The sequence below is a fragment of the Apteryx mantelli genome, chromosome Z, assembly GCF_036417845.1.
Source record: "Apteryx mantelli isolate bAptMan1 chromosome Z, bAptMan1.hap1, whole genome shotgun sequence".
Lineage (NCBI taxonomy): Eukaryota > Metazoa > Chordata > Aves > Apterygiformes > Apterygidae > Apteryx > Apteryx mantelli.
In genome coordinates, this window is record NC_090020.1 from 8,945,566 (window position 1) to 8,959,711 (window position 14,146).

A 14,146-nucleotide genomic window follows, 5' to 3' on the forward strand; every position below is an offset into this window, starting at 1 on the left:
CTATGTGCTTTGAAGTAGTTTACCAAGGACACTGGTGCAGCTGGGAATGATACATCCTGAGAAAGTACAGATAAACTAGCAGAAGCCAGTGGGAACCAAGGTTAAGGGCTAGACAGCTTTGCTAAACAAGCAGCAAGGTACAAGGCATGACCGCTGTGTGCGTGATCGGTGCAATGATTGGCTACCTGTGACATAATCTGTATGAACCACAAATCAAGGGCCAGAGCGCCGAATACTTGTACTTATAAAATAGGCAAATTGCTGAATAAAGATGGAATTGAACCTGCATTCTGTGAATGCGTATGATTCATTCCCGTCACTCCCGCGGACCGCGACATCTGGCGACCCCGACGTGATACTGCAGAGGAGAAGCTGGCTTTGCTAAGAGTTCGAGTAACGGGAGTGGATACCACCCGGGAGGCTCGTGCCCGGGGAAAACGAGCCTGGCCGTCTGAAAGAAGACGGGAAAAGAAAAGTCGTAGCTACGCAACTCTTCTGACCGGTGAGTCAGGCGCCCTTGTGAGGCGGCGGGCGGTATGGGAAACGCTGTATCAGCGGTAGAAAAGGCCACGTTAGAAAAATTGTTACAAGTGGCAGCACAAACAGAGCGCCAGGTGGAGCGCCAGGCGCTGGTGGACTTGCTGTGGTGGAGAAGGCGGCGCGGTTTGTTACGGGAGTCCAGCCAGGTCTTTAGCGCGGTAACCTGGAAGGAGGTCGGGAAGGAACTGTGGGAATCCATCCAGAACGGAGAAAAAGAGGCCAGGCGTCTGGCCAAAATATATCGAGACGTGTGGCTCATGATCGAACAGCTGCACGGGGAGGCACAGGCGACTGCTGCCATACGGAGGGCGCTGCAAGTGGAGCCCTCTGCGGCGGCACTTTCGCCGGGGAGTGAGTGCGCGGTGCCCGGAGCGGAGTGCGCGGTGCCCGGAGCGGAGTGCGCGGTGCCCGGAGCGGAGTGCGCGGTGCCTGTCTTTGATACACCATCCGCGGGGGGGCCCTCGGTGACAGATGAGCCCTCCCTGCCGTGTGCGGCACCTCTCTCTAAGCTAGAGCGGGAGGCTTGGGGGACTGGCTCAGGATATGAGGACTTGCCACCGTACAAGAAAGGGGACGTTGCTGATGCCTTTGCCGCCCCCCCGCAGCCGTCCGCTCCCCCTATGGAAGTGGATCCGGCCACTGTGCCTTTACCTGAGGAGAAAAGCGTTGATCTGACTGAATATTCAAAGAAAATGGAGGAACTGTTGGAGGAAATGAGGAGGTTGGATAGGGGGTCGAAAAAGGCGCATGTGAGGGAGGCGTATAAGAAGGCACATCAGGCTATTGTGGACGGCCTGAAGGCGGTTGAGGAACGGTTCTCCGGGGATCCTGCCGGCGGATCCCAGGAGAACCAAGAGATCGCCCCCAGAGACTGGGTGATTACCAACGTACTCAAAGGGACGTGGTCCCTTGAGGAGGCGGAGCAACATCTGCAAGCCTGGAAAAAAAACCCTTTAACACAGAAAGAGTATCGAATGATTTTGGACTGTTTACCGAGAGCACCGGAGAAAGCCCTACCACCTAGGGACCCTGACTTTGACATGGCAAAAAGGTGGCGCGGGATCATTCAGAATGCTGAACTGGTTGGGGACATGCAGTTTTTCCCTATAGTAGCCCCGGTCGTGACCACGGGTCAGGGACAGACGAGGTGGGAGCCTCTGGATTGGCAAGTGGTAACAAAGCTGCAACAGCTGGTAATGCAGTACGGGATAAATAACCATCAAGTGCAAGCGCAGCTGAGAGCACTGGTAAAATATCAAAACTTGGTGCCGAGCGACATCCGCGCCCTTGCCGAACTGATTTTGGGGCCCACCTCTTTGCTGGTGTTTCTGAATAAGTGGCAGGAACTGCTTGGTCAATGCCAATTATCTAATTTGGACTTACCGGCAGATGACCCGTTACGTATGACATCTTTGGACATGCTGATGGGCAACGGAGCTTTTAGAGACCCCGCTCGACAGGCGGCACTGCATCCCCGAGTCCTGATGCAGTCAAAAAACGCTGCCTTAGAGGCATTCGCTGCACTGCCCCAAATAGGGAAAGCTAATCCGCCTTACCTGTCAATAAGGCAGGCGGAAGACCAACCGTTCCTGCAGTTCGTGGACAAACTTAAGGAAGCCGTTGATGCGGCCCCGAACGTGCCACAGGATATGAAAACAATCATGGTTAAGGAGATCGCTACGCAGAACGCCAATCCAACCTGCACAAAACTGCTCGCCACCTTGCCTCCAGGAGCGACTTTGCTCCAAATGGTGGAAATTTGCTCCCGAGCACCCATGGAGCTAGAAAAACAAAAAGCGAAGATCCATGCTACTGCATTAGCTGTAGCTATGAAACAGGGCCCTACACAAGGAGGGGGCGGCCGCAAAACAGAGAACTGCTACATCTGCGGACAACCTGGGCACTGGAAGAAACATTGCCCCCTCAGACGACTGGCTAAAGACAACCGTATCTGCCAGCGTTGTGACAAGTTTGGGCATCGGACAAGTGAGTGCCGTTCAAAATGCAAGAAAAGCGGCACCCCGTTGTCGGGAAACTGGAACAGCCGCGCCTGGGATGCGGCGAAGAAATATCCCATGGTTGCCTCTTCGAACACCATGCAGCCACAAGAGGGAGCGCCGGAATCGATCTGGCCCTGGCAGAATCAGTAAGCATTGCCACTGAGCAGGTCCACTTGGTAAATTCAGACGTTTGTGGCCCCTTGGGGGGGGGGGCTGTCAGCCTTACTGATAGGACGATCATCTGCCTTTAGACAGGGAATTTTTGTTCTCCCTGGATGCATCGACGCCGACTACCGTGGACCTATAAAAATCATGCTGAAGGTCTTCTGTCCCCCAGTTACAATACCAGCAAAAAGCAAAATTGCCCAATTGATCCCTTTCAAGTCTGCGGTCCCCCTGGCCAGCGGAGATGATAGAAGAGGAGGTTTCGGCTCTACGGGGACGCCCCTGGCCTTGTTCTCGACTGCTGTGTCCTCGACTAGACCCATTCGAAAGGTCATCATTACCTCTCCAGACGGAATGAATCACCTAAAAGCCGAGATGATGATGGATACCGGTTCCGACGTCACCATAGTACCTCGCGACTCCTGGCCTGCCGCTTGGGCGCTAGTGGATAGCACCACTGCAGTACAGGGGATTGGTGGTTCAGCCCCCACCTGGAGAAGTGCGAGACCCGTGAAGATCTGCGACGAAGAAGGTCATTTGGGCGTGGTAACACCATACGTAATGAATACCCCTCTCTGGATCTTAGGCCGGGACCTTCTGTCTCAGTGGGGCCTAGTTCTTTCGTGCCCTTTTTAGTAATGGCCGCTGCTGACACTTCTCCGCCCACGCTGAAAATTACATGGAAGACTGACGAACCAGTGTGGGTCGAGCAGTGGCCGCTGCAAAAGGAGAAGCTAAGGGAACTTAACAAATTGGTAGAAGAACAGCTACAATTGGGACATATTCAACCTTCAACCAGCCCATGGAACACACCTATCTTTACCATACAGAAAAGGTCAGGAAAATGGAGACTGCTACACGATCTGCGAGCTGTGAACACAACAATGGAAGATATGGGAGCGTTACAACCAGGACTGCCATCACCTACCATGCTCCCGCGGGAATGGAGTCTGCTAGTAATTGATCTGAAAGACTGTTTCTTTAGTATCCCCTTACATCTGGAGGACTCCAAACGCTTTGCATTCTCAGTGCCAACGATAAATCGATCTGGTCCTTCGAGACGCTATCAGTGGGTCGTTCTACCCCAAGGTATGAAAAACTCCCCCACGATATGTCAATGGTATGTAGACCGAGCCTTAGAACCCTGGAGGCAGAGACATCCCGAGGCTATAGTATACCACTACATGGACGACATATTAGTCGCAACAGAAACCCCGCTGCTAGAAGAGAGTCAACGGGAATTGAGTCAACAACTCCAGGCCTGGGGTCTTACCATCGCCCCTGAGAAGATCCAGCAACACGCACCGTGGAACTATCTTGGTATGGTCATAACCGAGACCCGAGTCTACCCAATGAAAACCTCGATCACGCGGAAGATCGCAACAGTGAACGATGTACAGAAACTTCTTGGGGACATTCAATGGATCCGTACTTACTGCGGCATTACCAATGAGGAAATTCAACCGCTGGTGAATTTACTTAAGAATAGCAAGAACCCCAGAGAAGCAAGAACGTTGTCTCCTCCAGTGCAGGAAGTCATGGCTAACATGGAGAGGAAGCTTGGAAATGTACAAGCCTATCGCTATGACCCCATGAAACCCATTGACATAGTGTGCTACAATAAACAACAGGAGGTGGTTGGCATAATTGGTCAAACAAACGAGACAAATCAGCTCACGATCCTGGAGTGGGTGTTTTCGCCAGTCCAGCCACGCACAGTGATTATGCCCAGGAAAGATGCTGTGGGAGAACTGTTACTAAAAACAAGACAGCGCGTCCGCATCATATCAGGGAAGGAGCCCTCACGCATCATTCTGCCCCTGGTTTCTTTGGATCTCGTATCCGAATGGACCCAACAGAGCATTTCATTCGCCCTGGCGACGTGTGGGGTTCCCCTCGACAATCATTATCCAAAGCACCCACTACTGCACACGCAATTGATGCTTGAAGAAAGGAAGGTAATGGCAGATGGCCCCATCCACAACGCGAAGTCCGTCTTTACGGACGCTAGCGGCAAAACAAAGAAGTACGGATACGAATACGTGAATGTACGAGGAGAATGGGCTCGAAAGATCATGCAAGGTGCCCCCGAGCACTCCGTGCAAATTTTAGAACTCATGGCAGCTGTACTTGCGTTGAAGGACTTTGCAGAAGAACCTCTTAATCTTATAGTTGATTCACTATATGTGGCGGGTGTGTTACAACGACTACACTCTGCTCTTATTGGGCAGACCGCTAACCCCAAGATTCAGGCGTTGTTGATACAAGCAAGCGGCCATTTAAATTCTCGCGTTCAGCCATTCTGGTGCACACACGTCCGTAGTCATTCGGGACTGCCGGGAATATTGGCGGAGGGCAACCAGCGCATAGATGCCCAAGTCTCAGCCGCCGGTGAAGAAAAAACTAGGTTACAGCTGGCACAACGATCTCATGCGTTTTTTCACCAGTCAGCTAGATCTTTGCAAAAGGAGTTCAACTTATCCCAGGCAGAAAGCAGGGCCATAGTGGCCGCGTGCCCTGATTGTGCACACATTCCCCCGCTGCAGGATACAGGGACAAACCCACGCGGGTTAGAACCTCGCCAGTTATGGCAGACCAATGTCACAGAAGTCCCTGCCTTTGGGCGACTGCGCTTTGTCCATGTATCAGTCGATACATTCAGTAAAATGACCTGGGCCACTGCCGCAACCTCCACACGCTTTACTGCCTGCCGCCTGCATTGGCTGCAAGCCTTTGCCGCGCTGGGGAAGCCGGCTCAGATAAAAACCGACAATGGACCTGCCTATACGAGCGCCGCGTGCGCTGAGTTTATGAGAGCTTGGGACATTACACATTCCACGGGGGTCCCCTATAATTCCACTGGCCAGGCCATAGTGGAGCGCCGTCATCAGGATTTAAAACGCCTTTTTGCTATTTTGAAAAAGGAGGGGGAGGTATCTCTCCCCGTCCATGACATCGTAGCAAAAAGCTGTTATGTGTTAAATTGGCGCAACCTCATTGAAATAGACCAAGGGGAGTTGATCAGCCCGGGGGCACGCCATGCACAGACTACGAGACCTATTAAGACGCTCGTGTCCCGATGGGTACCACAAACACATTCATGGCAGGGGCCTGTGGAATTACTCACTTGGGGCCGAGGGTATGCTTGTGTCATTGCAGGTACTGGTACGGAGTGGATACCCGCGAAGTGGGTTCGACCGTGGTTGAAGAAGAGTAACGTTGGACCTGCGGACGACTGCCCACTGGAAACAGCCCGTGAGTCAGCTACTACCTGCGCTTGAAGACCAGCGGCAGGAACTGGAAGCTCTTGACAGAGGACGAAAACAAAGCACCAGCCTCACCCGGAACGAACGGGATTGTGATTGTGAGCGTGCTGCAATGACTGGGCATGAACAAAAGAGTGTTGGGGGGGTTGGTGGAAGAGCGGTCATCAAAATGGGTAACCTTGAATTCCGCCTTAAGCAGCGGTGACGTGCATGGCCAGGTGTATACGAACTGCAACGCAACAAGCCACATAACAGCGAAAGCACTGCCGCCTGGTATATTTCTGATATGCGGGGATAGGGCCTGGAACGGTGTGCCACGCATCCTGCGTGGAGGCCTGTGCTACCTGGGGAGATTGAGTCTGTTCCACCCCAATCTCACCCAACTGCAGAACTTGGTCTTGATGAAGCGCGGGCGGGGCAGAAGGAGTGTGCATGAGCTAGAGTGCAAGGACATTGGCGATCCCGTATTTTGGTCAGGCTTCCGGCAGCTGGCGACTGCTACGCTACTGCCGGGAGCCGCTGGGCTTAAGGCGATGAAATTGGCGGAGCAATTGGCTTGTTGGACCAAAAATGAGTTAACTATTACATCACGAGTACTAGATGAGATGTCTCAGGATGCGCTGAGCATAAACCACGCTGTGTTACAAAATAGGGCCGCTATAGATTTCTTGCTCTTAGCTCATGGACATGGGTGTGACGAGTTTGAGGGGATGTGTTGTCTCAATCTTACCGACCATTCACAATCAATCCACGCGCGTATACGAAACATTCAGAATGGGCTAGATAAGCTGAAGCAGGAGAATGGCCTTGGGATTGACGGGTGGCTTCGGGGGCTGGGGATCGGGCCCTGGTTGGCAGCAGGATTAAAACAACTGATTACCATAGGTATCGTGGGTACGTTCCTATTGATTTGTGGACCTTGTATACTACAATGTATCCTAGCTCGGGTACAGAAAATGGTTGATCTATTATTTGAAAGAAGAGGGGGAAGTGTTGGGGCCCTTGCAGTACTTCAGAACAATAATCTATATGAAATATAGAGTATGGAACTACACTGTTTAGGATTAGTTGCTTAGCACAACTTGCTTAGCATAAGTAGCTAAATTTGCTGAAGCCTTAGGCCTCAGACTGTAGCTGCTGCTATGTGCTTTGAAGTAGTTTACCAAGGACACTGGTGCAGCTGGGAATGATACATCCTGAGAAAGTACAGATAAACTAGCAGAAGCCAGTGGGAACCAAGGTTAAGGGCTAGACAGCTTTGCTAAACAAGCAGCAAGGTACAAGGCATGACCGCTGTGTGCGTGATCGGTGCAATGATTGGCTACCTGTGACATAATCTGTATGAACCACAAATCAAGGGCCAGAGCGCCGAATACTTGTACTTATAAAATAGGCAAATTGCTGAATAAAGATGGAATTGAACCTGCATTCTGTGAATGCGTATGATTCATTCCCGTCACTCCCGCGGACCGCGACAAGTCTACTTGCTCACACACTTACGCAGTCTTCCCCCTAAAGAGAAGGGCTGCCCAAAGCCAAGAATTCCATTAACTTCCAATATTATCAGCCAGTTGCTTATGAAATTGCTGATGCATGTCCCTCAAGGCCAGCTGAAGACCCTCTCTCTCACACTCAGACAGAAACAGTGAAGAGGAAGTCTCTTAAGTGAAGGGGGGCAGGAAGTAAAGAGGAAATCTCTCCTGAAAGCTTCAACGTATCACAGTCTTGCTGTCTGCTGGGAGCAGCTTGTTCCCTGCTCTCTGTGGTAGGGACAACAAGCATCAAGCCTGTGGGATTCAGGACTTCTAGTCCCCTAAAAGTCTGGATCACCTTTGGCACTGGCTTGTCTGTTAGGATGCAGTACAAGAGGAACAATGATACATAGGGCAAGGAAAAAAAAACAAAAAAACCAAACCTTCCAAAGCAAAGCACTCTTATTCAAGAGGGTCTGTATCTCTTCATCTCACTAAGTTACACTTATGATTTAAGATGTGCACTAGGAAAGTTGTTGAAGGCAAGAGCATTAATGTAAAAAGTGAACCATATACCTTCCATAAGATACGAAGGATCCAGATTGCATCAAGTGATAGAAAAGTAAGATATTGGAATATCCAAATCTGGAAGAGGACATTCCCAGGAGTCATATTCCCCCAGATTAAAGTGGGCTTTGTAAGATCTACCTCTGAGTAAGGCCAAACCCAGGAAGATGCTCCATTTCCCTGGCTGAAATATGAGCCAGGTCCATGACAAGCATGTGGCCCATTGTGTCCTAGTGAGCACAAGCTCTTTGAGATGAGCCATCTTTTATCCTGTAGTAGGAGTGCACGTAGCCTTATAGGTACCAGCTGGCCCTGGCTTCTAGCAAGCTTTAAGGAGAAGACATGAAGATACAGCACTGAATTATCCAAAAGCCTTTAAAGTCAGTGACTAGGCACAATATTTGTGTGAACAAAGTCTAGAGGCCTCAGTCATATCAGACACTTTACAGAGTGTTTTCATCCCCTGAGCTTAACAAGGCCAGGCCTGTTCCTGGCCAAGGAAGCAATTTAGAATAGCAATTCTGTGACTGGCTGCAAAGAACAAGTGCAAGAATGAGGCAGTATGGGGCACCAAACACCACAACTTTCTTGGCAAGTCATGGGTACCCACCAGCTCAGCTCCTAAGGCAGGTGATGTGCAATTACACAAACCTTTGGGCAACAGGGACCCTTTTTTCTCCCTTTAAGAAACATTGCTAAAGATTGAGGTTCTTATAGAACCTTCTTACAGAAGCTAAAAAAAAGAAAAATCACACTAAACCAAAAATAACTGAAGTCAGTTTTGCTGACTTTGATGACTTTTTGCACACTTTTCTCATCTCAAGGCCTACCTGCCATGTTCCGTGCCAGGCTGGACAGCTTATCTTCTGTGTAACCAAGCCGTGAGGCCATGCACAGGGCTTGTTGCCAGCTGCCACTGGTCAGGAAGGAGTCAAGTGCTTTTGCAAAGAGGCCAGCACGAGCAAATATCAATGCAGCCTGTTCGTATAGCTGCTTCTGATTCAAGTAATCCCCATAGGCATCGCTGATATCCTGCAAGACAGGGACAAAAGAGAGAAAAAGAAAGATCAGCTGGAGAGTCAGCAACAGTTGTCCATAAGAAAAAATTTAAGTGCCTCTTAACCCAAGTTGTCTTTTTCCCCCCCAAGAGGAATCTCCAGGCAGAAGGTCCCTAACCCATTTCGAGCTTTATACCAACCCAGGTGTTGATGGTCATGGAAACATTTCATGCAGAGCTGAAGCAAGAGACAGGAGGAGGTGCCTAACTCTCCAAGCCAGAGGCTGGGTAAACTACAACTCCTATCTCCTGTACTTGACACCTCTCTATCAAAGTAATGTTTTCATCTCCTGCAGAGGAGTTACAGTTGTTACAGTTTTGCAGCAGCTTATGCTGACAGGCTTAAGTGTAGGCTAGCAGTCTGTCTTCCCTAGCCTCTGGCTGTGAAGAACCGCTCCTCCCTGGCACCACTTGAGTGCAGGAAACCAATCCCTTCCCTCTACCCAAATGAGCGACTTTTGTTAGAATGTCTTCCTGAACCAGCTTATCCCAGGAGTCAAACACTAGCACATGGGAGGAAGCAGGCCCTGAAACCAGATAGGCACAGGCTGCCGTGGAGCAACAGACTGAGCTGCTATAGGGCTGTTCAAAGCTCACAGGCTCCACCAAGAAAGGACTGATGGATTTGACCAGAAGAATACAAAATGAATAAAGAAAGACTCCCAGTAAGCCAGACAGGAACAGATTTACTTCAAGAAGAAAGTCCTTTCTGGTATCACCTAATTCCAAACAGACTGAGTCTATTTCCTCTCTTATTTCTTCATCTACTTCTTTTACAATGACCTGTGTATTGTATATTTACAACATCAGAATTAAATGCTTTCATTTACATTTTACCTCAGCCTTGTGTAAGCTAAAGAAATTGTTCACTAATACTGAAATTAACAAGGGATTCTACACCCTAAAAACCAGTGTATCTACTCCCTGGGATAGCGGGACACATCCACAAGTGCCCTAACACCTCTAGATTCTCCAGAATGCCCAGGTGCCCCCATATAACCTGCAAGGGCCAGACAGAAAGCTGGTATCACAAGGGTCAAGAGAGGAAGAGAATTCTTTCTGTGGTAACAGGAGAGTTCTCCAGCACACAGCAAGATAATGGAGCAGAAACCAGACTATCAAGTACTCTCTTGGTCATAGGATCAAAGAAACGACAGCCATTCTTTGGATGACCAAGCCGCACAGGCTCAGTGCTGAGGGTCATTCCAGCTAATATCCTGGAAAAGTGTCTCAGCCCACACAGGAATACCAATGTCTTGCAGAGCTTGAATGCAAGCAGCTGCTGTCTCATTCCTGCCCTCACTCAAGGTGCTGGGGATGTGCATACATATGCATAAGAGAATTAAAAGCTTGTTCAGCACACTGCAGGATCACATAGCTCACACACCTTGTACTCCTGGGTGCTAGGTGGGTACAGCTTCAAAGCTTCATAATATTGATTCTGATCCTTCACCAAGTTCAGAAATTCAGAGAAGTGCTCAGGACCTGGGGAAACAATTTATTTTTCTGTAGCGACAAATGAGAATACACATGGTTCTCATGCTTCCTAGCCAGTCTGGGTTCATTACATTAAGAAGCAACTAGAGGTACTTGGGTGTAACAGCAAAGAAGCACCTACTTCACTTCTCTAAGTAAGGCATTTCCTTTCTCATTCATTTCCTTGAGGTTTGCTTCACTTTTGCCCACAATATCAGCTGGTGACAAGTCATCCACAACCAGAACAAAACAAGACTTGTACTTCATGATTGCAGAGCAGTTAAGTGTTCTCCCACCTCTCTCCCTGCTCCTACTTATACTAAAAAAACATGGAGCAGAATAAAGTTAACTACGCGCTAACAGGGGCTCCTTCTTCAGCTGTTTTATACAAAAGGCTCTACAAAAAAGGAATGCTCTACTGCAGAATTTCTCCTTAGAGATGTTGCACGTGCAGGACACTTACCACATTTGCTAAGGTGCCCAAGAGCTTTTGTGTATCTCTTCAAGTGCCTGTCTATTGTGTATCGCTGATAATTGGTTTCCATTTTCCGAAGGGTATTTAAGAAGGGTAAGTACTCTTTTGGATCCTGTCAAGAATAATAAAAACTGCAGTTGAGCTCATCTGATAACATCCTTGTTCTGTTGACAGTCCCATATTTGCAATTACTATACAATAATACACTATAAAGACTTTTTTGTTAAAATACAAGCCATCCTAAAGAATTAATTCTGTAAATGTACTCTTGCCAGGAATGCCTAATTTAAATTAACAGGCTTCTATGTGGACTTCAGCAGTATCTAATATTGGTGATATTTTAAATTCAAGTATCAAAAGTATTCATGTATCAAATATGTTTTCTATTAGCTGCTATTTTCTATATATTTGCAGCTGTAAACCTGATCAATTTCATCCACATGAAAGGTCATGAAAAACATTCCTGCTAACACAAATAGGGTATTTTATTTTATGGCCAGCAGGCTCTCCTCCAACATCAGGAAACTCTGTGAAGACCTGGATAAATTTGATCCTAAGACTGACTTGGCATTTTGATAGAGAAATTTCAAATTAAACCTGCTGAAAAATACACACTATTGTCATGGCCACCATCCAACCAAGCATATACCCCAGAGGTACAGAACCAGGGACCCTAAGGCACAGAGCCATGACACTCTGGATCAGAGTCTCCTCCCTTGCTAGAACTCCTTTGCAGTGCTGCTCTAGAACAGCCCTACTTTACTTTGGGCATGAGGGAGTTTCCTAAGCTGTACTCAAGAAGTATTAAGGGATGCAGAGGCATGCCAACTTCACAACATCACTCCAAGCACACATGGGTTTTCTGGGCAGCTCAAATCCTGCCTTGGCAGAGAGCTGTGCCTAATAAAACAAATGGATGGATCCACAGACCACAAAGAACCTTTGGGTAAGTAGCAAAATGATTTAACTATTAGCCAAGACCTTTTGTGACTTTTCTGCCACCATGATGACTAAATCAAAATCATACGTCCCCAGGGAATAATCATACAATTCATTGACATCCACAAGGAAAAGCAGGTATTTCAGTGCTTCCTCTGCACTCACAGCTGTGACATCTGGAGAAATATTCTCTGTAATGAAGAAAGAAACATAAGATTAGTTAAACCAACAGTAGTGGAACACATCTCTGAGGGAGGGATGGCACTGTCAAACACATTCTTAATACCAGATAAAGACCAAATTTAATTGATCTAATAGCTCATTCTGTCTTGCAGGAGGGGTTACTTTGCCTAGGTTGTTTGCTTAGACTTTCCAGGCGTATGGCATCTTCAAGGCCTGGCCCAAGCACAATAACTTGTGAAGCATGTCACAGTGACAAGCCAGAAGCATCAGGTCAGGATAAAAGCGGAGTTTGCCAGTTAGAGCTACTGGGAGCTAGAAGAGGAACCTCCTATTCCTGGCTGGGAAAAATTGAGCCCTGAAGGAGAAAACAGCTTACATCTAGGGCTATTTGCTGACGTATCCAGAGCAAAGGATGAGCTGAAGACAAGTACATATCTTGCATATGACCTGATCTGCTGCTGTTCCCTTATCACACAGCTAGTTTCAAGCACATTTTTTGTTTTCTGACTGGCTCCACAAAGAGCCACCTTAAAATAATTTTCAGAATAAGCCATGCTAACAGTGAAAGTTCCTACAAACTATCACAGAGGATCAGCAATTTTCAACACTTCTAGGTTCCTGATACTACACCTCGAAGATCATGAACTTTCTGGAGAGCAGTTTCCAGTTCTGGAGGACTTTTCTTTACGTAGGCTGTCAGTATCGATAGGCAGTATCTGAAGAAAATGGAAGCAGTAAAAGAAAATAAGATGGAAGAAAGACTTGGTTTATTCCTATTTTAGCATAGAAAAACTACTCAAGTTTTTTTTCCCCACCCAAGGAAGACAGGAAAGAGAAGAGAACAGAATACACCAGAAGGAAAATTCTACTCAGCATGTTTCCCCAAACATGTCACAAGACTGGAGGTGTGTTTTGAGTACAGTGAGCTTCTTTACCATGCCAGCCAGCATTATGGAGAGAATGCCCTCTGGAAGCTCAGATAGCTGAGTATAATTTTCCAGATCAAATTTTGCATGAAAATAGTCTTTTTTCTAAAAAGATAACCTTCCAGGAAGTTATCTTCACTTTCACACATTTCGTACATCCTATTTTATAATAGTTTTTCTAGCTAAGAGGATGTCTTGTTTTTCAAAAATGTTCAGTGAGAGGTGTCTAACATTAATAGGGTTTAGCAGCACCCCATTCTCTGTTGCTCCTCTATCAAACATTTCAGATTTAAAGTTGCAAATGGTCTAATACTGTATTTCACTAACCACTGTTACTACCCTACTTTCCCACCCTCTGCCCTTGACTGATCTTGATTTATTCAAGGAAGATGGTGATAAAAAGGTAGCTATTCAGGTATTCAACTATTCAGGGAGGTATTTAGAAAGAGGCAGCAAGAACATTCACACCAGGTTTACAAAGGTAATCTAGTTTCAGATGAAGCATGTGAGATTTTTCAGAAAGGTCATTTCTCTAAAAAGCTAGCATCTCCCCAAGGTGATCTTGCTCATGCCTCTCTAACCCCCATGCCACAAAGACTGCCCCTGCAATTTTAAATTGTGTGTGGTATTTCTTAAAACCTTGTAATATCCCCGCCTCTCTAATTCTTATGGGAAAAGTTGTTTTGCTGCCTGCAGAATCACTGATTGAGCTTTTCAGGAAAGCATCCTCAGCACATAAAATGTATGGCTATATACGTTTAGTGGAACACAGGCTCACCTCAGAGTATCTGAAGTGAAATAACTGACAGCAAGGACAGTTTCGCTTTTCTACAAATAGCTTATTAGAAGTCCCTGCAACTGTTCCTTCACCTACGATAAGAAAATGCTCACTTCTGAGGGTCAATGCGTTCCATGGCAACTCTCATCACATCACATACGAGGTTCACTTTTTTTTGATCAGGATGCTGCTGTGGCTGAGCATTACTGCTACCATTCAGAGATGGGTACATACTCTTTGTGAAATCTTCTTCTCTAAATAAAAACAAATATTATGAATACAAGCACAGTCCATCACATAAC

At 47.4% G+C, this 14,146-nt stretch overlaps 1 protein-coding gene across 4 annotated transcripts in view; it reads right to left on the reverse strand.

Moving 5' to 3' along the window:
• Positions 1–14,146, reverse strand: part of ELP1 (elongator acetyltransferase complex subunit 1) — a 40,887-nt gene that overhangs the window by 8,124 nt on the left and 18,617 nt on the right. For 3 of the 4 annotated variants that reach the window (XM_067316551.1, XM_067316554.1, XM_067316553.1), the window contains exons 22-27: positions 13,958–14,098; positions 12,771–12,856; positions 12,000–12,148; positions 11,007–11,130; positions 10,455–10,552; positions 8,841–9,042 (exon numbers count right to left, since the gene is read on the reverse strand). In XM_067316551.1, coding sequence (XP_067172652.1) covers positions 8,841–9,042; positions 10,455–10,552; positions 11,007–11,130; positions 12,000–12,148; positions 12,771–12,856; positions 13,958–14,098 — 800 coding nt within the window. The remainder of the gene's footprint in view (positions 1–8,840; positions 9,043–10,454; positions 10,553–11,006; positions 11,131–11,999; positions 12,149–12,770; positions 12,857–13,957; positions 14,099–14,146) is intronic. The other variant, XM_067316552.1, reaches the window with a different exon arrangement.